Genomic DNA, 24,779 nt, shown 5'->3' with positions numbered 1-24,779 from the left:
GTGTATACCATACTTAGTGATGAATGTTTTTGTGTTCTATCTTCCTTAGAAATTATCCAGACAGTAATTTAATATCACTCTAAATTCTTAAAGTGTAATGAAAACCTTGGAAATTATATTTAAGCTGATATATTATAGAGTAACCTAATCATTGATAATACAAATGAATCAGGAAATTCAGATTAACTACAGTCTCCATAATTAAACATAAAGTGCTCCATCACTCTATGACATCAGCTCGTTCTATATTCTTCATGGTTTCACGAATTAATATCATTCTGATTATTTATTTGTTTGCTTATTTATGGTGAACATTTCCCCTCTAGATGCCAACAACTATAAAGAGACTTTGTCTTATGGTGCCTGGTACACGTATGAGACTTTCCATGAAGAGTTTTGAATAAACACATGAATGAAATCTTTCCTCACAATCATTGTGACAGAAGGAATCGGTCTCATTTCACTGTTTTACAGGTGAGGAAACTGAGGCATCGATGATCATTTAGCTACTAAGTGACAGACTGAGAATTTTGGTTTCCTGATTTCCAAACCAATATACCACATTATTTCCCAAAACTAAATAAATAAATGTACTTGTACAAGTGAAAAACATATGAAAGAAGAAAATTCTTGTTTAAGTGTGATTCACAGAGAGGCATTCTGTGAGGCGTGTGAGCGCAAAGCCAGACGCGGGGCTCAAACTCATAAAACTGTGAGATCATGACCTGAGCCAAAATCCAGAGTCTGACACTTAATGCACTGAACCACCCAGGCGCTCCCCCGACCCCCCACCCCCCGTCCTGCTTTTTGAATTCTTGGTGGTTTTCCCTTTGGAGTACTTATAACTGAGGACCAAAGAAGTGAAATGTGAGTTTTCCCCTGATTTTTGCTGTAACAAAGCTACTGAAATTGGCTATCTTTTCCCTCCTACTACCCCAGCACAGCAGCCCTTATTCTTCTCTTCCAAAGCCCCCTTGGCAAAATCAGCCCAGCTGAGACATCAGAGCTAATGCAGTATGTTTTCCATAGGGCATTCAATTTTCTCTTTCTGCTTGCTTTTTGGGGGCCAGGGAAGACCATTATGAAAGATAATGATAGAGATATTGATAGGGGTGCCTGGATGGCTCAGTCGGCTGAGCATCTGACACTTAAAAAAAAATTTTTTTTTTTAATGTTTGTTTATTTTGGAGAGAGAGTGTGAGCCAGGGAGGAGCAGAGAGAGGGAGACACAGAATCTGACACAGGGTCCAGGCTCCGAGCTATCAGCACAGAGCCCGATGTGGGGCTCCAATTGACAAACGGTGAGACCATGATCTGAGCTGAAGTTGGACACTTAATGACTGAGCCACCCCGGTGCCCCCAGCAGCCTACTCTTGATTTCAGCTCAGGTCATGCTCCCAGGGTCGTGGGATCAAGCCCTGGGTTGGGCTCCACACCAAGAGCGGAGCCTGCTTAAGGTTCTCTCTCTGTGTCTCTCTGTCCGCCTTTCTCCCCTGCTTGTGCACACGCTCTCCCCTCTCTAAAATAAAAAATAAAAAAATAAAAAAGAGATACGGATAGAGTACTTACGGGAAAGTCAGACTGAGCCTGGCTAGTGCTCGCTTCAGTCCTGGGCTTCTGCACCCTCCAGACGCCAGTGCTCACACAGGGCACATGAAGTTACCAGGTGTCCACCCAAAAGAGTAGTCCCCTACCCCTTCCACTAACCAGAGAACACTTTGTATTAAATTGAGATTGTCCTCCTTTAGCATTTTTGTTTGTTTTCTTTCCACTGAGACTTTTGTATTAAACTATTCAGAATTGTGTGGTACTTGTTTTGTGTTTGTTTGTGTTTGTTTTAAAGATTCCACACTTCTCTTTTGATTAAAACATGTTGTTGGCTGACAATTCCTGGGGTTTTTGGCACACCGTTTCTCATGTCAACCCCCTTCATCCTCATTGTCTCCCCTCTAGACAACTGGCATCTGGTAGTGAGGATTTCCGTGTCATTTCTGCTGACCTCATCTCCGACCTACAGAAGACAGTCGGGGCTAAGTTCGGCACCCCCGCACCGTATCAGGTTCAGGCCTGAGGAAGGCAGAAGGGTTCTTACCATACCTATTGGGCAAAGGAAGAGACTGACCCACAACTGAGCTCCAAGACTCCTCGAGGTCACACTGATGGTCAAGGCCTGCGCTCCCGTGTTTCAGAGAGAGAGACGGAAGAGCGCTCGACTGCTGAATTTAAAGCCGGGTGCCAAGGTGGGGCCGGAGTCCCTGTCCCTGGGTGCAGCACAAAGGCGGCGGGAGGTCGGAGAGCTGGCACTGTCCTGTGTGGAAGCTGGGCGGGGAGCTGGCAGGGCGTGGAGTCCTCTCAGAGGCCATGAGCACCTTGGATGGGGCCGTTTCACTGTTGTCACAAAAATGAGCAGGATGCTCAGAGGCGTGTCACAGCAGACAACCAACCAGCTCCACACCGGCGTCTAAGTCCGTCCTCACAGCAGGGCTGGGACGCAGGTGTTATTACCCCTCACTTGGCGAAGCCGCTTGGTACGGATCTTAAACTCCGCGCACCGCAGAGCAGGAGCTCTGAGTCCCCGCTCCTCCGTCCAAACCCATCGGCCAGACTTTCGCGTGTGTAGACTGCAGCGGGAAAGCATTCCGGAGGACGCGTTTCAGGTCGGCGCGACCCTCTCGGTTCACAGCAGGGAGAGCCGGGGCCCCGACGGGCGAGGCGATCGCGCCGGGCTGCGCGCCAGCGAGCGGCGGGGCTGGCGAGGAAGCAGCCTCCCCCGCGCCCCGTTTCTCCTCGGGCTCCGCGGGGGCGGGGCGGCGGCCGGGGGCCCGGGCTTTCCGGGGGCGGTCCCTGGCGGCCGTGCATTCCAGAGCCGCCGCGCGCAGCCCCGGGGCCCAGCCGCGCGTCCCGGCCGCTCCCGCGCGCTCCCGCCGCCGCGGGCTCCGAGGGCCGGGCACGTGCCGCGCCGAGACCCCGGGGCCCGGCCGCCGCCCCTGCGAGCCCGTCCCGGCCGCCCACCCTTCCGAAGACCCGGCGCGATCCGGCTGCGGCGGGGGCGGGGCGGGGTGGGGGCGCGGGCGTGCTCTCCAAGCAGCTCCGCGGATCCCGGGGTGAGTAGGGCCATCGGGTGTCGCGCGTGGGGCTCCCTTGTCGTGTGCTCCCTGCCCCAGCGCCCTCCCAACCGGCCTCCTTTCTTTGTGCCCTCTTTCCCCGCACTCCTCCCCCGTCATCACTTGTGCGTTCCCCTCTACTGCTTCTCTCGGCCCCTGAGTTCCAGCCACCGTGTCAGCGGATCGGGGGCCTCCGGCGGGGCCGCAGCTCGGGTGGGTGAGTCCGGCGGCGCGCCAGGCGGCTTCTCTCAAAGCCCCGCCTAGGAGGCGCCGGGAGATTGGAGTTGGGGGTGCTCCCCTGGTCCGTCACCAGCAATTTCACCATCCTGCCTCGAAGCCTTGCTTCTCCATCTGTGAAATGGAGAAAACATCCTTTGCGTACAGAAATCAGAGGAGAAAGGGGTGGGTGGGTGGGCAAAGTATCTGGGAGCGAAGCCTGCCTTCTAAGCTCCCTGCTCCTTCTCCTCTTGCCTCGGTCTTGGGACTTGGTTGTCCGGTTGTCCGCTCTCTTGCACCCCTTCTGTCCCCCCCCCCCCCGCCACAAATTCCTTGAGGGTAGAGACTGTCTCTCCATGCCTCATCTCTGAGGCATCCTCAGTACTTGGCCCAGGGCCTGGCAAATAGGCGCTCAATCCTGTTTACTGAGTGGGAGAATGGGAGGTGTAAACCATAGAAACCTGTATGTACAACTGTGGAAGATTGTGATTCTGAGTGACCAGGCTGGACTCCCGTTACCGCAGCTCCACCGTTTCTTGGCTCCTGGGGCCTCAGGAGTCCCCCATTTCTCTATAGATTCCTCAGAGCTCTAGGCTGTAGTAGGGAAAGCTGCTCAGTCATTCAGGTGTCAGAGATTCCTTGAACATCCGTTATGGTCTGCGGTACCACCGCAGTGGGTAAATGGGAAGGCTTGCAAATGCCCGAATGGGGCGGGAGGGTGGGGGTGGGGGTAGGAAAGACAGTTCTCTGGAAGTCAGAAGACGCTCTGCCTTACTTGATGATGCATTCTCCCCATCTGGACCTCACCCTTCCCATCTGTAAAATGAAGAAGTGGGGCATTGGAACAGATGGGCGCCTACGGTTGAGCGTGATTCGCTCTTGGGGTTAGTTATGCAGGTCACCCGGCAGTCCCGTGAGCACGCGTAGGACGGCCCAGCTGAGATTCGGGACATCACGTACTTCTGCAGTAACAACCGAAAAAGTTGAGGAGAAGCACTTTTCCATGCCAGCAGGGGCCTCCTGTTTTCAGCTGCCCTGGGGTGTGAGTCGTGCGGCTCTATCAAAGCTTCCCAAGAGTGACTTCTCAGGGCGTCAGAACCGTGGGCTCCACGGCACGAAAGGTCTGGGGATTCCCCGTCTCTTGCTAGCCTAAGAGTCACTGAGCTGCGGTGACGTGTTTGAGACATAAGCCAAATTGGAGACTTTGGGAGCCTAGTGTGGTTGGGTCACATATCAGGCCCAGGGGTGACAGACCAGGGGGATAGAGAGGCAGTCACAGTCGCAGTTGCTTTCCTAGGTGTATTCTGATCCTTCTATGAAAAGTGTGCTTCTGTTTCCTCTTTGTGGTTTAAATTTTTTTTTTAACGTTTATTTATTTTTGAGACAGAGACAGAGCATGAACGGGGGAGGGGCAGAGAGAGGGGGAGACACAGAATCGGAAGCAGGCTCCAGGCTCCGAGCCATCAGCCCAGAGCCGGATGGCGGGGCTCGAACTCACCGACCGTGAGGTCGTGACCTGAGTCGAAGTCGGATGCTTAACCGACTGAGCCACCCAGGCGCCCCTCCTCTTTGTGGTTTAAAATGTCCAGGGGCGCCTGGGTGGATCAGCCGGTTAAGTGTCCCACTCGATTTCGGCTCGAGTCATGATCTTAAGGTTTGTGGGACTGACCCCTGCTCTGTCAGTGCAGAGTCTGCTTGGGGTTCTCTCTCTCCTCTGTGTCTCTGCCCCTCCCCCGCTCACTCACACGCTCTCCCCCCCTCAAAAATAAATAAGCGTTTAAAAAATATGTACAAATAAAGGAAATGTCTCCAAGGAGAGAGGATCTTTATCTTGATTGGTTTATCAAAGATAGACACACGTACTTGTGCTCACAGTTTATAGGAGTAAATGTTGGTATTACCACATCCTGCAGACATCCGCCCTGATGGGCCAGGCAAGCCGAATGATGTAATAATAATCATACTTGACATTTATTGAGTGCTGACTGTGAGCCAGGCGTTATTGTAAGCATTTTATTTGTGTTAATGCATTTAGTCTTTGACCATGATCCTATAAGGTAGGGGCCACAATTATATTTACTTTGTAGTTGAGACTGAGGTCCAGAGAGAATAAGCAACTCACCCAGGATCACAGAAGTAAGTGGTGCAGCTGTGGTTTGGACCCAGGCAGTTCGGTTCCACGGTCTAAGCTTTGAACCTCATTGCAGTGGGGGTGGGGGTGGGGATTTGCATTCAGATCTTGCTTCTGTCATTTACTTGCAGGGTGACCTCAGGGATGTTAAGGAAGAAGCTGACAGCCACTGCACCAGTCAGTCACCAGGACCCCTAGTATCCTTCCAACTCATTTGGGAAACACGATGGTGTACGTCTAGGAGAAAAGGCTAAGAGGTAGCCAGGAGGCGGAACAGACCAGAACTATAACCGGCTAGCATACTGGACACCAGCAAACCAGATTGAGCAGCTACACTGTGTACTTTACATGGCTTCGTTGTAAATAGATCTAGTTTCCTTATTTTGTTGATTTGGCCTCCAACTGGCAGATTGGGCATGTGAATTGCTGGTGACCAACTACATAGGATCGGAGAACATAAAATGGAAGAGGAAGAAGGAAAGACAGGGAAAATGAAACTGGGATCCCCAAATTGGTTTCAAGCAGTGGTGGCACACATCTGGCATACTTGTCACTCCTCCGAATCCCCTGTCCCAGGCAGACATTGGTAATCAAGACTTTGCACCAAATCCCTGTAGGGCTAGAGAATCCCCAGCTCAGTGCTCTGGACAGCTTCTACCAATTGATCGTGAAGCTTGCTTCTTGCTCTCCCAGATTTTCCACTTCATTCCTCTGGGGGAACGGCCAAGGAAGTAACCAATGGCAAAACAAGATACTTTTTTTCTTGGAGATACTTTTTTTTTCTTTTAGCTTTTTTAAAGATTCATCTTCCCCACCCTTTGCTCCTTTCTATTTTTCCTATTATGGTCTTCAACCCAAGAGCATCCTGGCTCTGTGGCAGAGCTCTGGAGGAGGTAGGATGTCAGGAGAGCGGAGTGAGACTTTGAGAGCTGGCCAGACCCTTGGCGATTACCTTGACCACCCTTTCCGGTTGACTGACAGGAAAAGGAGGCCCAGCTTGAAGGAGGAACTTAGGACCACACAATGAGTCCGTTTTCTAACACTGTAACAAATAACCACAAATTTAGTGGCTTTAAAAAAATCGAATGTATTGTATTAACAGTTCTACAGGTCAGAAGCTGGTATGGGTCTTTCTAGAAGAAAATCAAGGCATCATTAGGCTGCGTCTCTTTGTAGAGTATTTAGGGGAGGATCGGTTCCCTGCTTATTTGAGTTGTTGGCAGAATTCAGTTCCTGTGGGTATAGGACCAAGGTCACTGTTGCCTTGCTGGCTGTCAGCTAGGGGCCATTCCTGCTTCCACAGGCCCCTGCACTCCTTGGCACTCATAGCCTGTTTCCACGATCTTCAGAGAAAGCAATGGTGAGTCAAGTGCTTCTCATGCCATATTTCTCTGACCTTTCTACTTTCTTCTTCTCTTTTAAGGACTCAAGTGATTAGACTGGGCCCACCTGGGTGGTCCATGATACTCTGTCCACCTCAAAGCCTTTTAACCACGTCTGCAAAGTCCCTTTGCTTCTGTTTTCATGACTGCCCTCTGAGTCATGTTTCCTTTTTCATATTCACGGTTCCAGGGACCAGGACATGGGCATCTTCGAGGGGCCATCATTCTGCCTGCTGTACACAGGGAAGCCCATTTTAGGAGAGTGCCTTGTTCCCAGCCACATAGCCTGGCAGGGGATTCAGACCACTCTGGTGCCCTTGCTGCTCTGTCACTACTCCCCCCGCCCCGCCAGCCCACTCCATGGAGAGTTTCCTTTGTCAGCCCGGCACAGAGCAGGCACTTAGTCACTGGCAAATAACCATGATGGATGGTGGAGGCTTAAGCAGGATGCTGTGGATTTGGCCTGGGCTTCTCTGCTGGCTCCCTCTTGGTTTCTAAGACTGTGATTGGCTGGGTCAGTTGGGTACGTGCAGTCTTGAATAGCCCTGGCTGCTTTCTGATCTCTTTGAAATATCCTGGTGTTTTTCCATTTTTCCAGCCCCAGAAGAGCAGATAAAAACTAAGGCAGGGAACAAGTCTTTACACTGTTAAGAATTTTGATGGAGAAAGAAGCCAGCTGGGTTAGAATGAGAACAGAGCACTCCTCAGGGGACCTCGGATCATTGGAGAACGTCTCTGATTTGATTCATTTCATATTTGTGATAGTTATGTGTTCTGCCCGTTCTTTCTTCTGGCCCCTCTCTTTGGAACAAAAGATGCATTGGGTTGCTAAATGCTTGAGGCTATTACAGAAAGGGAGGAGAGCTGTCTCTAAGGGTGAATGTGAGTGAGGCTGGGATGGGCTCACTGGAGTAGGCATGGGAAATCCTTTCCCCTTATCAGCTCTCTGTCCTCTTCTGAGAACAGAGAAAGAAAGGTTCATACTGTGGACAGCCACTCCCCTACCCCCCACACTCACCTCAATGCCCAGCTTTGGAGTGCAGGGAACCTGATCTTGAGTTTCAGCTCCCCAGCGCAAGCAAGTGAGCAGGCGGGAATCCTAGAGAACGTTATTCTGAAAGGTCAGTCCTCCTCTCTCCTCTGTCCGGTATGAACAGGGAAGGCTGGGAAAGAAAGAGGCCGCCATTATCCTAAGTGTACAGAGAGCCCAGAAAATGATCAAGTCGGAGGATGCATTTTATTTTGCATTCCAGAGATGGGATTCTGACTTTTAAGGTCATTGGGGGTGAGAACCCTTTGTGGACAGCTGAGTTCTAACTAAGCTCAAATATGGAGTTCTCCAGTCTGTCCGTATTCAGTCCTTCACCGATCTTAGATGTACTGGGCACTTACTGTGTCCCAGGGCCGGTGACAGGTACTGACGGTAGAGCCATGCACAAGAGACGAGGCTTCTCCTCTCCTTGTGCCCTCATCTGAGTGAGCAAGGATGGCCCATAAAAACAAACAAGCAGACAAACAAGCTAATTTTCGATTGTGAAAAGTGTACGAAGACAGTAAAACAAGGTGTGAGAGAATGGCTGCTGGGCAAGGGTGGACCCGGAATGGCCTTTCCAGAGACAGGACATTTAAGTTGAATCATGGACACTGCTTTCTCTGTCTGGCCTAAGTGCTCCATTCTTGGACCTCACACCAGCTCCTCCTGAGGGGAGGGCCTTAGGAAGGAGTCTCCCAAGCCGAGTGATGCTGGTAAGCCCCACGTCTACTCTCTGGGAACTGTCAGCCTCAGTGTTCACGTTCGCGCGATGCCTGAAGAGATGGCCCCAGAGTCAGTGACTCAGAGCTGGGTCTCGCTGCCTGCTCTCTGGCCTCCGTGCTCAGAGCTCTGACAGTGCTGGCCTAACGCCACACCTGCAGGAAGCCACCTGCCTCTATCTGCTTTCTCTCCCACTTTGGGATAATTAAGCTTGCCTGCCAGCAGGAAGTCATTTCTTTTATTGCCTCCTTCCTCAGTGAACTCCTTGGTGGAAAAAACCGGTTGGATGACCACTGGCAATCCCTCAAAAGTGAGCTGCCAGCTGCAGCTCAGATGTGCAGGGCACGCTTTTCCTGTGGAAGATCAAAGCCAGGACAGACGATCAAAAGCCATTTGCATACGAAACTATCACCGCGGTTTCTTAGATCAGCCTCAGAGCAGTCATGGTGCCCAAAGTAATGGTGGGGCCTCCGAACTCTCTTTTTAATTTAGGAGCTAATGCGGTGGGCCTTGCTCGGTTTAACACGTATGAACCCCCTTACTGTTTACCAGGCTTTGTCCGAAATACGTGCGTTATGTGCATTAGCTCATTCAGATCCCACGGCATCCCAGTGAAGTAGCGGCTACCATTATTTACGACTATTTCCATTTTACAAATGAAACGGAAGCTTGTAAAGGTTAAGCCTCTTGCCAAAACCACTAGGACTACGTATGCACTCAACACACCATGGATCTTATCGCTTCCAGGCTTCATTGATGTATGTGTTCATTTCTCTTTATTTCTTCCTTTTGAACACTACTTCTCTTCAAAGCCCACGTCAAAGTCCCCGTTCTTTGTAAAGTTTTCTCTTTTACTCAGACAAAAACAAAGGAATGAAGATGGACATTTTTTTCAGCATCATTCATTTCAGGACTATATACACATTGTCTCGCTTTATCCTTGTGAAAGCAGGCTGCAGTATAGTGCTTCCAATGTCCCTATTTAAAAGAGGAGAAGACTGAAGCTTAGAGGTTTGAAATAACTTGTCCAAAGTCACCCTCTAATAAGGATGGAAAGCAGGATTCAAATCAAGATTGTCTCAACTCTCTACTTGTCTTTCCACTTCCTTCTTCTTCTCCATGAGCATGTGGTTTGTACTTTCAATGTAGCAAGCCCTGCTCTGCCTTGTATGGCAATTAGTAATGATAAGTAATGTCTTTTTCCTGCAGAAGACAGTAAGCTTTTATGGGCAAACATCTCCGTCTCTGCACCCACTCCTCGATGCCCAGTGTTAATCACAGCATCAGCAATGTTTATTGAATTGCTACACCACCAGTTTCAAGGTTGGACTGGAGGAATCCATCAGGTTAATCAACCATGTGACAGGTTAGTCAATAATGTGACAGGGCTCCTGGGTGGCTCAGTCAGTTCGGCGTCGGACTTCGGCTCAGGTCATGAACTCGCCGTCTGTGGGTTCGAGCTCCGCGTCGGGCTCTGTGCTGACAGCTCGGAGACTGGAGCCTCCTTTGGATTCTGTGTCTCCCTCTCTCTCTGCCCCTCCCCCACTCGTGCTCTGTCTCTCTCTCTCTCTCTCAAAAATAAACATTAAAAAAAAATCAGTGTGGATTAAGCATCTACCATCTTTGTTGATAAAGCGAAGACACATGTCAAGTCACAGATGCTCACAAATCCTAATTGAAGAGGGGGAGGCTCTTTGCTTAGGTCAGTGAGTCCCTACAGCCAGGAATAATCAGTCACGGAATGAACATTCGTGGAGTGCCTGGTGTGTGTCAGAACACTGCCAAGTACTATGTGTGGTTCTCTCATGGAATTCTAACCCTACAAGGCTGATACTGTTATTTGCCAATTTTTGTTTTGTTTTCAGCTGAGTAAATGGAAGCATTAGGAAGTTCAACTGATCCAGCGTAGGTCAGCTAGAAAGTGGTAGAGCCATCCCAAGCCAACTGGCTCAGAGAGAGCCTGGGCTCTTAACACGGCAGCGTGAGTGTAAAGGAAAGAACTCCTGCTGTTTCCAAGTATTCCCTCCATTCTGATGCGCTCCCATTGCCCTACCAGAATCCGGAAGCTTGAGGCCCTGTTGACTTAAGAAATGTGTATTCAGTACCCATACCGCAGGGTAGAGAAGGGAATGGAGGAGAATGAGCTGTGATGGGTGAAATCAGTGCTGGGGCAGAGCTGGGTCCAGGCACGTTGTGCAGTCCTTCATCCTGTATGCACGGAGCTTTTTCCCACTTTGGTGGGATCTCCCACGACAAGATTCCAGTGCCTCTCCCTCTCTTCCCTGATGCTCTCATGGTGAGGAATACATACGTTACAGTCTTAGCCATTACCTTCATTACCTTCTTCACTGGCTTTATTTGCCTCTGGGTCTTGAATCAAAGGGATGGAATGCAAAGGGTGGAACTGCATTCACTGATGATTCTGACCGGACTTGTTTTTGGTTGGGGCTTGTGTGTGTGTGTGTGTGTGTGTGTGTGTGTGCGCACGCACGCGCGTTTGGCCCTTGAAAACCATCTCACCTGCCTCACCTACTGTGATGTTGCCTAGGGCTCTGGGCCTCAAGGTCCCCAATGGCTTTAACACAGTGAAAAGTTAGAATCAAGAAGCCTGGCTGGCTGTCATTCTTCCTATCAGTTTGTTTCCTACCACCCCTTCTCCAGCCTGACTCCCCACTGTCTCCCAGCCCCCATCTCAAACAGGATAGTGATGGCATTGAAAAGAGCATGCGGGGGGCACCTGGCTGGCTCAGTCGGTTGAGCGTCTGGCTCTTGATATGGGATCGAGTCTGGCATTAGACTCCAAGCTGAGTGTGGAGCCTGAGATTCTCTCTCTCTCTGTCCCCTCCCCTTCCCCCCAGATTCCACTTTCTCTCTCTCTTAAAAAAAAAAAAAAAAAAAAAGAGCAGGCAGACCAGGAGGCCTGAGTTCTCCCTTCGGTCCTGCCCTTAACTTGGTAGATGACCTTGGGCAAGTCATTTCCTCCATCTGTAAAATGGAAGGTACACTATGTGGTTAAAGCTGGTTACTGTCTAAATTTTGTGTAGATTTCTAGAATACCATTACTTTGTAGAGGTTTTTTTCTCCACAGAACATACCCAGTAGGATATAGAACTGCAGTATTAAATTTCTATTGCTGCCTTAACAAATTACCACAACTTTAGTGGCTTGAAAATACATTCACGATCTCATAGTTTTCATGGGTCAGGAGTCCAAACACAACTTTGCTGGGTCCTTGTAAAACTTCAATCAAGATGTCAGCCAAGTTGCATTTGCTTCTGAAGGATCTATTATGAAAGATTCATCTTGCAAGCTCATTTAGGTTGTTGGCAGATTTGTGTCTTGTAACTCAAGGTTGCACTCAGAGCAGTGAGTGTCTTTGACCTCAGGGAAGCTTCAGCCCTTTTTTAAAAGGACGTTCACCTGATTAAGTCAGGCCCACCCAGGATGATCTTTTTGATTACTTTTAAGTCAGGGGATCTGGAACCTTAACTACATCTGCAAAATCCCTTCACCTTGTTATGTGACCTAACCTGTTCCCAGGGTAGCACCAGGGACTAGAGATTATGGGGGCCATCTTAGAATTCTTCTTACCACAATTGCTTTATGGAAATATCCTCTTTACGGTTATGACTGAAACATACTAGAGCCAGCTTTCTGTTTTCTAAGTCAGGTCAAGTGACCTAATATATGAAATCAGTTCTAAAAGTTACCTATTCTTACACTAAAACTATGCTACTATGAACTTGTTTTTTAAACACAGTATATTGTGCTTCCCTTTATTCTCATGTAATTATCCTTAAAGTTATTTTCTTCCAATACCACTAAATGAATATATAGTATTATATAATTTGGAATTATATATAAAATATAGTATAATGTATTCCTCTTTCATATGTATTCAATATTTATTATTATATTATATTAAATATATTAATATATGAAAATTATTCCCAGAGGAAATAATTTAAATGTTAACTTTATTTTTTTTAATTTTTTTTTTAAACATTTATTTATTTTTGAGACAGAGAGAGGCAGAGCATGAACGGGGGAGGGTCAGAGAGAGAGGGAGACACAGAATCTGAAACAGGCTCCAGGCTCTGAGCGGTCAGCACAGAGCCCGACGCGGGGCTCGAACTCACGGACCGTGAGATCGTGACCTGAGCCGAAGTCAGACGCTTAGCCGACCAAGCCACCCAGGCGCCCCTAACTTTTTATATTTAATTAGTTTTGGTACTCTTTATTTGAAACCATATATTATAGAAAACTATTAGTTTAAGAAATCTTCTATATCCTCAGCTGATTTTAAAAAACTCTTTGGGGGCGCCTGGGTGGCGCAGTCGGTTAAGCGTCCGACTTCAGCCAGGTCACGATCTCGCGGTCCGTGGGTTCGAGCCCCGCGTCAGGCTCTGGGCTGATGGCTCAGAGCCTGGAGCCTGCTTCCGATTCTGTGTCTCCCTCTCTCTCTGCCCCTCCCCCGTTCATGCTCTGTCTCTCTCTGTCCCCAAAATAAATAAACGTTGAAAAAAAAAATTAAAAAAAAAAAACACACAACTCTTTGTTCTACCACTATTTAAGAGAATTGTGTTGAACTCCCCCTTATAATTGTGGCTTCATCTGTTTGACCTTATAATTCTGAAATTAGGTACATAAAAATTAAAAATCTTTTTAACTTCTGGTGTCTCTAGTTCTACTTTTCGTCTAAAAGTCTACTTCCTCTGACAGTAAGTTAGCTCTACTAGCTCACCCAATTCATGAGTAGATAGTATTTCTTTTGTACCCTTTAACCTTTAACCTTTCTAAATCCCATGTGTCTCTTATGAAGAATGTATATTTATATTCATTTTTAATTTTTATGTATACTCCAGTAGTTTTTGTTGGTTTAAGTTTAAATCTACTATCTTTCTGTGTACTTTCTATATGTCCCACGTATTCTGTTTTTTTCCTCCTTCCCTCATTTTCTCTGGAAGTTATACACTCTTGCTACTTTTAAATGGCTGCCCTGGTCTCTCCAAGGGGCACCTGGGTGGCTCAGTCGGTTAAGCTTCCGACTTTGGCTCAGGTCATGATCTCACGGTTTGTGAGTTCAAGCCCCACGTCGGGCTCTGTGCTGACAGCTCGGAGCCTGAAGCCTGCTTTGGATTCTGTGTCTCATTTTCTCTCTGCCTTCCCCCACTTGTGCTCTGTCTCTGTCTCTCAAAAATAAATAAATGTAAATGGCTGCGCTAGGGATTACAATATACATCCTTGACTTAACAAAGTCTAATGTTATCTGGTTCTTTTGCCCTTTCCCAGGCTATGCAAGGAAGTCACAATACTTTAATTTTATTGTTATATATTTGCTATTGTTTTTTATTTTTTAATTAAAAATTTTTTTAATGTTATTTATTTTTGAGAGAGAGGGAGACAGAGTGCAAGCCGGGGGAGGGCAGAAAGCAGGATCCAGGCTGTGAGCTGTCAGCACAGAGCCAGATGCGGGGCTCAAACCCACAAGCTGTGAGATCATGACGTGAGCTGAAGTTGGATGCTTAACTGACTGAGCCACCCAGGAACCCTTATATATTTGCTATTGTTATTGCACATTTCAATTCTGTCTTTTTATTGGGTGAAAATATCTTCTTTCATCTTAATTCTTGTCAGTTATTTTTGCTCGGTGTTTTAAAGATATCGTCCTGCTGTTTTCTAGATTCCATGGTTTCTGTTGAAAAGGTAGATGTCAGTCTGATTGGTTTTCATATGAAGATAATCTGTCTTTTTTCTCTTTACCTGTGGTTTTCAGCAGATTTACTGTAATGTGCTTAACTATGAGTTTCTCTATCTATCCTGCTAGGATTTCGTAAGGCTTCCACAGTTTGTGAATTGCTGTCGTTCATCAGCTTTGGGAAATTTTGTTATTACAGAAGAATTTTGGGTTTTTTTCTTTCTGATCTATTCTCTAGTTCACTAATATTTTTTTCACCTGTGTCTCATCTGCTGTTAAGCCTATTTGTTGAATTTTTATTTCTATTATTGTATTTTTCACTTCTAGTATTTCTGCTCGGCTCTTTAAAAAAAATCTGTTGTGTTTTTCTTATAATTTCCAGATCTCTGTAAAATTCTCAGTCTCCTTGAACATAGTAAGCAAGGTTATTTAAAGGTGTATCTGACAGACAACTCCACTATCTGTAGCCCTTGTAGATCTTTTTCTATTGTCTGTTGTTTCTGATTGCTCTGTTCTTGTCATCTTGTCTTTTTTCATTCCTGCTTACAATTGGTTATGCATTAGGCATTATATTTAATTAAAAAATTTTTTGAAGCCTATTGTGATGTTATCTCCTCTAGAGAGGATGTAGGTTTGCTTCTGCCCAGCACTTGGAGGTACTCGCAATGTGAAATAATCTTAATTCAATTTCAGGGACTGTGATGATTCAAACCTGGGTTGCAGTCTCTAGAATTGGCATACTTCTGGTCCACTCTTAGCACCAAGAATGCTTTTTGAGGTCCAACCTCAAAATGCAGGATTTTTGTTCTCCCTATCTGGGCAGTCTTGGATCCCTGAGTCTGTCAGAAACACTGCTTAGTCTCCATCCTCCACTAGGGGAAATGCTGTTTCAAATGCCAGGCTCGCCTCCCTGGATTTCTATCTGTTCCCAAATCTTAGGCTGGTTAATTCCCCATTATTTGTTACTTCTTAGTGCCTTGAGACAGATTTTCTTGGGGGAAGGGGGGGGTCCAATTTTTCCAGTTGTCCTCAGTTAGAGGTCAAAATGATCTAGTTTGCCATTACTGGAAATGGAAATCCTGATCTTTTATAGTTTGCATATCTCTAAGTCCAGAATGCCTTTAGTTGAAAGTAATGAGTGTAGACCTAGGAGAGAGCTGTAGATCTGGCATATTCCATGTTCTTATTCTGGGTCTGTGTGGAGGCTTTGAAAGTGAATACAGGGTCAGGAGGCCTGCGTTTGAATGCCATTTACTTTTCTTTATGAGTCACTAGCCAGTTAACCTCTCTTGGCTTTCATTTCCTCATCTGTAAAATAATATATCCTGCACAGGATTGTTGTGACGGTGAAATAAGTTAATGTGTGGGACAAGTCCCAACACAGTACTTACTTAGCAGTTCGTATTTGTTAAACAAATGCTGGCTTGTGTGAGCGTGTATTTGAGGAAATAAGAGGAAAGGTACTTAACTTCTCTGTGCTTCTTGGAATTAAGTTTGGTCTTTTGAGTAAATAACAGTAATTCCTAAGAGAATATCTTAAAAAAAAATTTTTTTTTTAATGTTTATTTTTAAAAAAAATTTTTTTTTCAACGTTTATTTATTTTTGGGACAGAGAGAGACAGAGCATGAACGGGGGAGGGGCAGAGAGAGAGGGAGACACAGAATCGGAAACCGACTCCAGGCTCTGAGCCATCAGCCCAGAGCCTGATGTGGGGCTCGAACTCACGGACCGCAAGATCGTGACCTGGCTGAAGTCGGACGCTTAACCGACTGCGCCACCCAGGCGCCCCTTTAATGTTTATGTTTGAGAGAGAGACAGAGCATGAGTGGGGGAGGAACAGAGAGAGAGGGAGACACAGAATCCAAAGCAGGCTCCAGGCTCTGAGATGTCAGCACAGAGCCCAATGCAGGGCTTGAACCCACGAACCCTGAGATCATGACTGAGCCAAAGTCGGATGCTTAACCGACTGAGCCACCCAGGCACCGCTAAGAGAATATCTTGTATATAACAAGTACGTGATGAATGAATGGGTGAGTGAGTGAATGAATGAATGAACAAACGAACATCCTGGACACAGTTACTTGTCTTGATGGTGCTCAGCCAAAACCAATATTGCCTTGTCAGAGAGGAGAGAGCCGTTTGCTGGGGAGTGAGTCTCATGATTGAAAGGATAGATACGGCATAGATTAGTCACTTTGAATTTAGTTGTTCTAAAACTACGGACTTGCAGGAAATTTTGATCTATGAAACTTATATACATTTTGTTGGAACTAGAAAATCTGCCCTGTGATGGAATTGGCTGCAACAATGATTCTTTTTTTTTTTTCTTTTTCCCAAAAGACTTTCAATTGCCTGTGCAAACTGGCCTCTCACAGGGCTGGTGGGGTAGGGCCCAGATGGCATCAGTGGCTGGTGATACCAGTGACTTCCTTGCTTGTCAGCTCAGGGTGGTGTTAACGCAGTTTCTTAGACAAACTTATACTGAACATATGTCAAAGTTTATTTATTCCTTTAATGAGATAGATAGCAGATAAGGTATGCCAGTTTGAAATGACAGGAGTGTAGGCTTGACTGCTGTTTTACCTCCCGTGGCCATAAGAACATCACATTTTTATCTGTGATAAGGTTAAATTGGTGACATGAATGGTTTGGGCCATAGTCTGATATAACCCATTGATAAGAAACAACAAGTAATATATCTGCAAAGTAAATGATAAGCAGATTGATCTACAGTTATTAATTAGACATACCAAAAAAACAGGGTTTTAGGCACTCACAAGGAGCCATGCACCCGGATGCCAGATAGAGGTCAAACAGAAGTCAGCCAGCAGAAGCTTGGAGTCCTGCTTTTTCTCAAGCAAATTCTTCCAGCATGCCATTAAAGATGCAGAACATATGGTTTGTGTAGTTCTTATTTGGGGGACAAAGTTTTTCTTTCGCAGTGGGGAGAGGTAGAAGCAACCCAAACCCCTGTTCTATGGGAAGAAATAGCCCATCGGGGACACGTGTTTGAAGACTGAGAAGGTTGAAACAGGGAAAGAGAGCTCCCTGTGTCCTCTGATGCCTGGCCAAGTTCATGGCCAGACTTAGAGGCCTGGAACAGCAGCTCTGGGAAGGCCCTTGGAGAATATCACAACCTGTGTTTTCCAGATTGTGTTTTGTGGAGCCCAAAGGGTCAAGGGGAAGCTGAACAGCTGTGCTGTAGCAAGTGAACATGCTGTGCTACTTTTTTGGGATACCAAAAAAGTACCTGGGAAAATTAGTTTTATGTGTTATGGTTTAATGTTGCTTTTAGTTTGAGTTGTATGTGTGAAGGGGATGGGCACCCTAATCTCCAGTGCTTAGGGCCTCTAAGGATATTTATCCAGCCTCGCTATCTGGGTGGGACCCCAAAACCCTTGTCTCGTCCCTCCTTGGCATTCTGGAGCAGCTCTGCTTTTGTCTGTTTTTGTGATTAGGGTTTTAAATCATGTCACGTGTGGAAGAGTAATATGGGTACAGTCTTGAGTACAGGTTACAGAAAAAGTTTCCTTTGTTTATCTACTTGTTCTATCCTGTTTTTTTTGTGTGTTGTGTCTTGATCAGATTTATATCTTTGAATGATTATTCTGGAAGAGGGTGGGGTTGAAGGTGGGGAAAGACCCGTGGACCTCAGTTTTGCCATCTGTGAAATACTGCTGGCTGTAGCTTCCATGATTCGTGGTTGTGAATGAGCCCTGAAGCTTAGATTCCTGTAAATGACAGGTTTTCCTTATGAGAAACAGCCAGGGAGATTATTCCTGGCATTTGGAGTCACAGAAACTGTTTGATGTTAATGGGTTTACCAGAAAGGGCTTTCGTGGGGTTCCTTTGGCTCAGGGCAAGCTAGCTGTTGATGTAATCAGGAGACCACAAAGAATGATTTCTGCCGCCTCCGTCCTTCTTTAACAGTGTGCGTCTCCTGTGATTCATGCTTCTGAGCCTTGGACTTGGGAGAAAGTAACCACGTTTCCAAGGCTGAGGCAGGGCCAGGCTGTGCCTCTTCCTCCTTGGCAAGCCCCAGCCTGATAATCCTGGTGTCCTGGGGAGCCTTGCCAGAGCCTTCTCCTTCATCCTGGACCTTACCCAGGTCTGCTAAGACTGGCTACAGAGCACCTAGGAATCAGTTCCCACATCACAGTGCTGGAGAGCATCATAGCAGCCTTAGAGATCGGTGGGTTCAGGGTTCCCAAACCTGGGTGCATATTGGGGAAAAAAAGCCCCCTCCTGTCCCCTCTTGAGTCTGATTCAGTAAGTCTATAATGGGACCCAGAAATTAGTGTTTTTTTATACTGTCCTAAGGTGGTTCTCACTTAGCTTGGTATAGGGCATTTGGTAACCACTGATCTAGGCTCATCCTTGAATTTTGTTGGACTTGAAAATTTTTAATACAGAGAACTATAAAGAAAAAAGTCCATTTCCCCCTCAATCCAGCGGACTTCAGAAAATCAAATGTAAGACATGCTCATGTTTACAATATTCAAACAGCATGAAAACATGAAGAATGAAAAGCAAAAGCTTCTCCTACTCCTAGGTCCAGCCCCTCTGGTAGTCACTATTAGCACTTTCTTTGGATTCTGCTCATAAATGATTTTGCCACCTATATATCTACTTGATTCTACAAAATCTGAGCCAGGGGAATAATCCTATACACATTATTCTGTACTTTACTTTTTTTTTCTCTACGTAAACTATTCAGAACTCACCATAGATCATCATTCTTTGTAATAATAACTATTAAATAAGTTAATATTTGTAGCACACTTGGAACAATGCTTGGGGAGTAGCAAGGACTACGTATTTGTTAGATGAATGAAAACCACTGCATGGTATTCTAGTATATGGATATATTCTATTTTACTGTTTATGGACACTTGTTGCATTAGTTGCTGTAACAAACAATGCAAAAATGAACATCCTTGTGTGTATATCTTGGGGACTCTGCCTCGGATATGGCAATCAGTACCTTTCCTAGAGGGGCAACAGTGGGCATGAATCCAAAGGCGTTGGAAAGGAAAAGTTACTGATTAGGAGAAAGCAGGAAATTGGACTGGAATTGGAAATTTTGCCTGGGACCTAGAATCACAGAAATAATAGATCTCAGATCTAGAAGGAACCATAGGAGAGTGTTTGTTCCAGCCTGTGCCCTCTGGGCAGGGAATGTGTGATATATGTGGTTCCCAAGTTATACAGTGAGCCCTGGGGAGCCACGGTGAACTCATTGGAAAAGTGGGGGGGGGGGGCGACTGTGGGATCTTTTAATTAATTTCAGATAGGAATATTGATATTTGACATCTCTCAGACTCTGTGAAAATGACTAGCTCAAGATAGTTTACAGTTTCACGTTAACCTTACTGCATTCCTTTTGGCGATGTTGTATTTTGTGAAGCTGAGTTTTTGGCTGTTGCCACGATACAGCAAGTACTGCACACACATGAATGTGGAATGGGACTGGTCATGGCATTGTCGACTCTGGCTCCAGAGTCTGAAAAGTTGTGCGTCTAACCATTGCCCACCTCCCATGAGTAAGCAGCTGGCTAAGGATGAAATAAAACTATTTTTTCCTTTCCATTTGTGTGTACAATGTTTTTCAAACAGCTCCTAATTTGTTAGGATATAAGTGCTTACTGAAGTGTTTGGACCTGACTATTAAACGTACTAAATGCAACTGCTAGGTGTTTCTTTTGGCCTGGAGAGCTGTGAAATAATTACGTAAGGGTGCTGTGAATTGAAAAAGTTTGGGAAGAACTGATTTACATCTTATCCATCAGAACTCTTTTAGCTGTGAGAGAAGCCAAACTGACTCCGGCTTAAAGCAGGGAATTATTCGCTTCTGTGTAGGGGTGGGGCTGGGAACGGGGAGGGGGGGGCGTGTCCAGGGTTGCACATGGAGTCAGAGTGTGCTGGGTTCAGGTCCTGAAGGTTCCATTTCTCCTTCCATCTCTAAGACAGGCTCTCTACACGTGGGTGACACAGCCCACCCCGTCCTTTCCAGACTCACAACCTTTTGGTTTAGCAATCCCCAGCAGAAAGAATCATCTTTCCCAATAGCTTGCACATGAAAGCCCTGGGAGCTGGGCTGGGCCACTTGTCCACTTGAGGCTATGATTTGTGATGGCCAAACCTAGATCATGTATCTGCCCCTGTGCTCACGCGAGCACCCTAACTAAACCACACTGCCTAGGTAGGTTCTCCACAGAAAAGATAAGGTTTTGGTAAGAGGAGAACAGGAGAAGGCATTTTAACAGATGGGACAGACCAGCGGTGTGACAGTTTATTAGTTAAACATGACTCTGGAGGGCACCTTTTGGGATGAGCACTGGGTGTTGTATGGAAACCAATTTGACAATAAATTTCCTATAAAAAAAAAAAGAAAATCCAAAAAGATAAAATAAAATAAACATTACTCTGGCGTCCCACCCATCCAGCTTCACTTCCTTGGGCAAATTAACCACAATTTACATCTGTAAAGGTTTTAGAGTCATCATCTGTAAAGCGGAAATAACTGGCGATCAAGTCCAAGAAATAAAGGATGACTGTAATAGTCCCCATCTCATGGAGCTGGTGGTTGAAGGGAGGACTCAGTGGGTTAATACACATAAAGTGCCCAGTGCTGGGCCTGACACATAGGAAGCACTTGGTAAATGAGGCCATTATTATTGATCAGATTACCTTAATGAGCACACAGCTGGTAAGTGACCCAAGCTTCTGACTCCTCGAGAGGGTACAATATAGTGATTTCCTCTTTCCTGTCTGTTGCAGAGTGAAGCAGCATGGATGCCGTCAGCCAGGTCCCCATGGAGGCTGTGCTCCCCAAGCACATCCTGGATATCTGGGTCATTGTCCTCATCATCCTGGCCACCATTGTCATCATGACCTCTTTGTTACTGTGCCCGGCCACTGCGGTCATTATCTATCGCATGCGGACTCATCCTGTCCTCAATGGGGCTGTGTGAGAACCTCCCAAGAGGGGCAGTGAGGGATGTGGATGGTGTCCCCTCCCCCAGCCTCTTCCTTCTCAGAAAAGCGACAGGACGGGCTTTGCTGTGTGGACTCAGGAGCTTGATATGTGAGAGGAGATCCGAGTTCTTGTTTGGATTTTGCCACTGGCCAGCTGTGTGAGTTCAGTCAAGGGACCTAATTCTGTGGGTTCCCGATTCCTTTTAAATGGGGGTCATGATCCCTGCCCTTCCTACCTCATGGGGTTGTAAGAACCGATGACTTGGTGGAGGTTACGGCTGTTTGCGATAGTGAGCAGCAAAGCCACCATGGATGTACAGGTGTCACTGCTGAATGCTGAGAAGCTTTGAAGAACCAAACAACCTAATTACTGATGGTGGCCTTCAAGGTGGTGAGGGAGACACTGGGGGCAGAGCAGCCTTTGCCAGTGCCCCTCAGGTCAAACCAAGCAAAGGCACCCTATCCGCATTCCAAGGGGCCAGCAGCAGCACTTTGGTTCACAGCATTTTCTTTGCTGTGCCCCTCTCTCACGTTATGTAATTTGGAGGGAACTGAGCACGGCAGGGGAAGGGAGATGGGTCGAACTTCCCAGGACGTCTGTGCCAGAATGTCGACAGTCAGGAGGGCTCTGCCATTTCTTGGCAATGTCAAGGGACCTGGGGTGACAGGCTTCTTTTTGCATTGGAGTCTCAGCGCTGCGATAGTCGAGCACTGCGGGAAAACACAGGGTGGTCGAGTTCCCTGGCCAGCTTTCATGATCTCCAGCCCCCACCCCCTTGTGTGCCCACACTTGAGAAATGTCCCCCCACCCCAGCCCCTGCTATCATCAGCTCCGTGGTATAAAGTGCATGCCCTTCCCTCCCTCCCACCAGCACTGCAACCAATCTAAGCTACAGATTTTAAGAGATGTTCCCGGGACTTTTGGAACTAACTTAAAACAACGGTGGTTATTTTAGATGCTATGATCTATATTTATATAGATTTCTGGACTGCTCAAGCTCTTTGACCAAAATCAATGATATCTTGGGATTTATTAAATTATGTAATAGCACAGACATCAGAATATTGTGTGGAAGTAATGCCTTTACTTTGGTCTGATTTCGTTGATGTACACAACCAATTTCCAATAAAGTGCTAGAATGAGCATGTCTGCGGTCTTTCTTTAGAGAATGCTTATTAAGCCCAGGAACTCAGGTAAAAGGGCTCCACTGAATTTATGGGCCTTAGAGACAATCTGAATGTAGGAACCGAAAAGGGAAAGAGAAGAATCCATTCGAATCCCAGGATTCTAGCTTCAGCAAGTGGGTAGTTGTACAGTTGACATAGACATCTAGGACGCAGGGGGAAGAACACATTTTTTAAGTGATGGATTTCATATTAGACATGTTGAGTTTGAGTTGCTTGTGCTTTAGTTGGCCACGTTCAGGATGCACCTGGAAACCTGGGTCTGTCCTTTGGGAAAGATTGTATGGCTGGAGTTATCCTTTGGGGGATTATCTGCACGTGGTGGTAGGTATACCACCGAGGCAGAGAACACAGACTGAGGGCAGTGAGGTGCTAAATGCAGAATTTGGCAATCACCACATAGGAGTGGAAGGGGGCTGGGAGGTGAGGGGGAGACAAAGCAAGGGGATTGGGAAGGTCATGTGCCAAGAGGCGATATGAGAGGGATGCAGTTGTGAGGTAAGGAATGAGTGGGAGGTGAGGAAGTGGAAACAGAATAGACAACTCTTTCCAGGAATTCGACTGCAACATAGAGGTAAGAGAGGAGGGTTGGGGGTGGGGGGGGGATGGTCAAGGGGGATAGATATATAAGATTCTAATTGGTTTGCTCAGCATCTCTCCCAACTTTTGCTTTTCTTTTCTTTTCCCCTAAGATGCCTTCCGGGGTGGCAGAAGCTGGAAAGTGAGAAACGACATTGAACGCGAACACTACATCTCCCTCGTTAAACTGTGGCCAGAGATTCAGAAGTGATTTCAGTTTTGCTAATGAGATGCACACATGTGAGGTTTCTGTTTGGGACCTGGTTAGGTTGGAGAGATCCCGCAGGCTGTGAAGCATCCACCGTCCAAATGTCAGTCTATAGGTGTGCACATGAGATAGAGCCAAGAATTCTGCATCTTTAATGCAGTGCCCCATCCTTTGAGAGATATAGTACTAAAGTATCTGGGAACTTTGTTGCATTGTGACAGCTGTCTAAAACTTAAACCTTCTCCTAACTGCTTGCTGGAGGAAAAACTTGGAACATTTTGTGATTGATAAGCCTAGGATCAGTCTTGTGCAATTCAAGCCTACGGGAAGCAGTACACTGGGGATTGCTGGCTGGATGTGGGGCGTAGGCTCTAGACTTTCTGAGTCTGATTCCTGGTTTGTAAAGTGAAGGGCATCAGAATTAAAAAAAAAAAAAAAAATCATGCTATGGTTTTAGGATAAAGGAGTGCAAATAAAGACTTTTTAGGCAGTCCACCAGATGGCGATACAGCTATTTTTATCAAGTGGAGCCCTTAGCTCACAGAAGTTTCCAGCCAATCCTAGTTCCTAGCAGCTCAGCATTTTATTTTCACGGTTCTGGTTTCAGTGACTCTGAAGGTAACTTAGGGATCATCCAGTCCAACCTCCCCTATTATGAAGGAATCCCCTCTCTAATAGTAGGGTTGCCACGTGTTGCCTCTTCAGTATCCTAGTGTTGACCTCCTGGGACAGGTTCACCCAGGGTCCTGCTCCACACTTACTGAGAATCCCTGGAAAAAGGTCTTGAGTATGTGTTTTGTAAAAACAAGCTCCCTGGGTGATCAGTGAGCAGGTTAAAAGTGGAGAACCACATGTCAGTGGAAAGGAGTCCACTTCTTGCTGAAACCACTCCTTGTCAGCTGTTGAGTTAAAATTCTTCCTTCAGTAAGAGGGAAGTCAGGCCTTGGGATGACAGCTCTGCCCTCTTGGGGCCACCCTGAATAGATCAACTTCCTTTTCCTCAGGACAACTTCTGAGCATTGCAAAGATGGCTGTCATGACTTACCTCAGCCCACCATCTTTCCTGGGTGGGGAAATTCACACTTTGCATTACATGGTGGCCACTGTCCTCCCTCCCTCCTTTTCCAGGAGCAAGGGCCTGAAGAATCTTGGCTTCGCTATGCATTCGTTTTCCAACTGTGGCCAAGTTAACAAACTCTTTGAGTCTCAGTTTCCTCATCTGTAAAATACAGGATTGTTGAGTATCAAATGAGGTCACAATTGCAAGGCGACATGGTCAAATATACGAATGCTCAATACGTGTGATCTATTACTAGTGAGTCCCAGTTTCTTCATCTGAAAAATGGTGATGACAGCTACTTCTGAGTGTGGGAAAGATTCCATGAGATTAAAAAGTAATGAATTTGGCCAGTGCCTGATTCATGGGAGTCTCTCAATAATGGTAACTATAAGATGGCCAATAATGCAAAAATACCAAAGGCCTAATGGGGCTGGATTCTTAAATTGCCAGCTACCATAGTGAGATGAGCAGAAGACTTCCCCGC

At 46.5% G+C, this 24,779-nt stretch overlaps 1 protein-coding gene across 3 annotated transcripts; it reads left to right on the top strand.

Moving 5' to 3' along the window:
- The first annotated feature begins 2,551 nt into the window (after nucleotides 1-2,551).
- On the top strand, nucleotides 2,552-22,407 carry SMIM3 (small integral membrane protein 3). Of its 3 annotated transcripts, none has more exons than XM_043602182.1 (2): nucleotides 2,552-2,657; nucleotides 21,066-22,407. In XM_043602182.1, exon 2 carries the CDS (start codon nucleotides 21,077-21,079, stop codon nucleotides 21,257-21,259), a length of 183 nt encoding a protein of 60 aa, XP_043458117.1. In that variant the 5' UTR covers nucleotides 2,552-2,657; nucleotides 21,066-21,076; the 3' UTR covers nucleotides 21,260-22,407. The 3 variants fall into 3 exon arrangements, with proteins under 3 accessions (XP_043458117.1, XP_043457945.1, XP_043458040.1); XM_043602010.1 differs by lacking the exon at nucleotides 2,552-2,657 and adding an exon at nucleotides 2,998-3,104; XM_043602105.1 differs by lacking the exon at nucleotides 2,552-2,657 and adding an exon at nucleotides 12,731-12,783.
- Nucleotides 22,408-24,779: the final 2,372 nt, after the last annotated feature.

The sequence above is a fragment of the Prionailurus bengalensis genome, chromosome A1 (assembly GCF_016509475.1).
Source record: "Prionailurus bengalensis isolate Pbe53 chromosome A1, Fcat_Pben_1.1_paternal_pri, whole genome shotgun sequence".
Taxonomy (NCBI): domain Eukaryota; kingdom Metazoa; phylum Chordata; class Mammalia; order Carnivora; family Felidae; genus Prionailurus; species Prionailurus bengalensis.
This window is presented reverse-complemented; position numbering and strand designations above follow the sequence as displayed.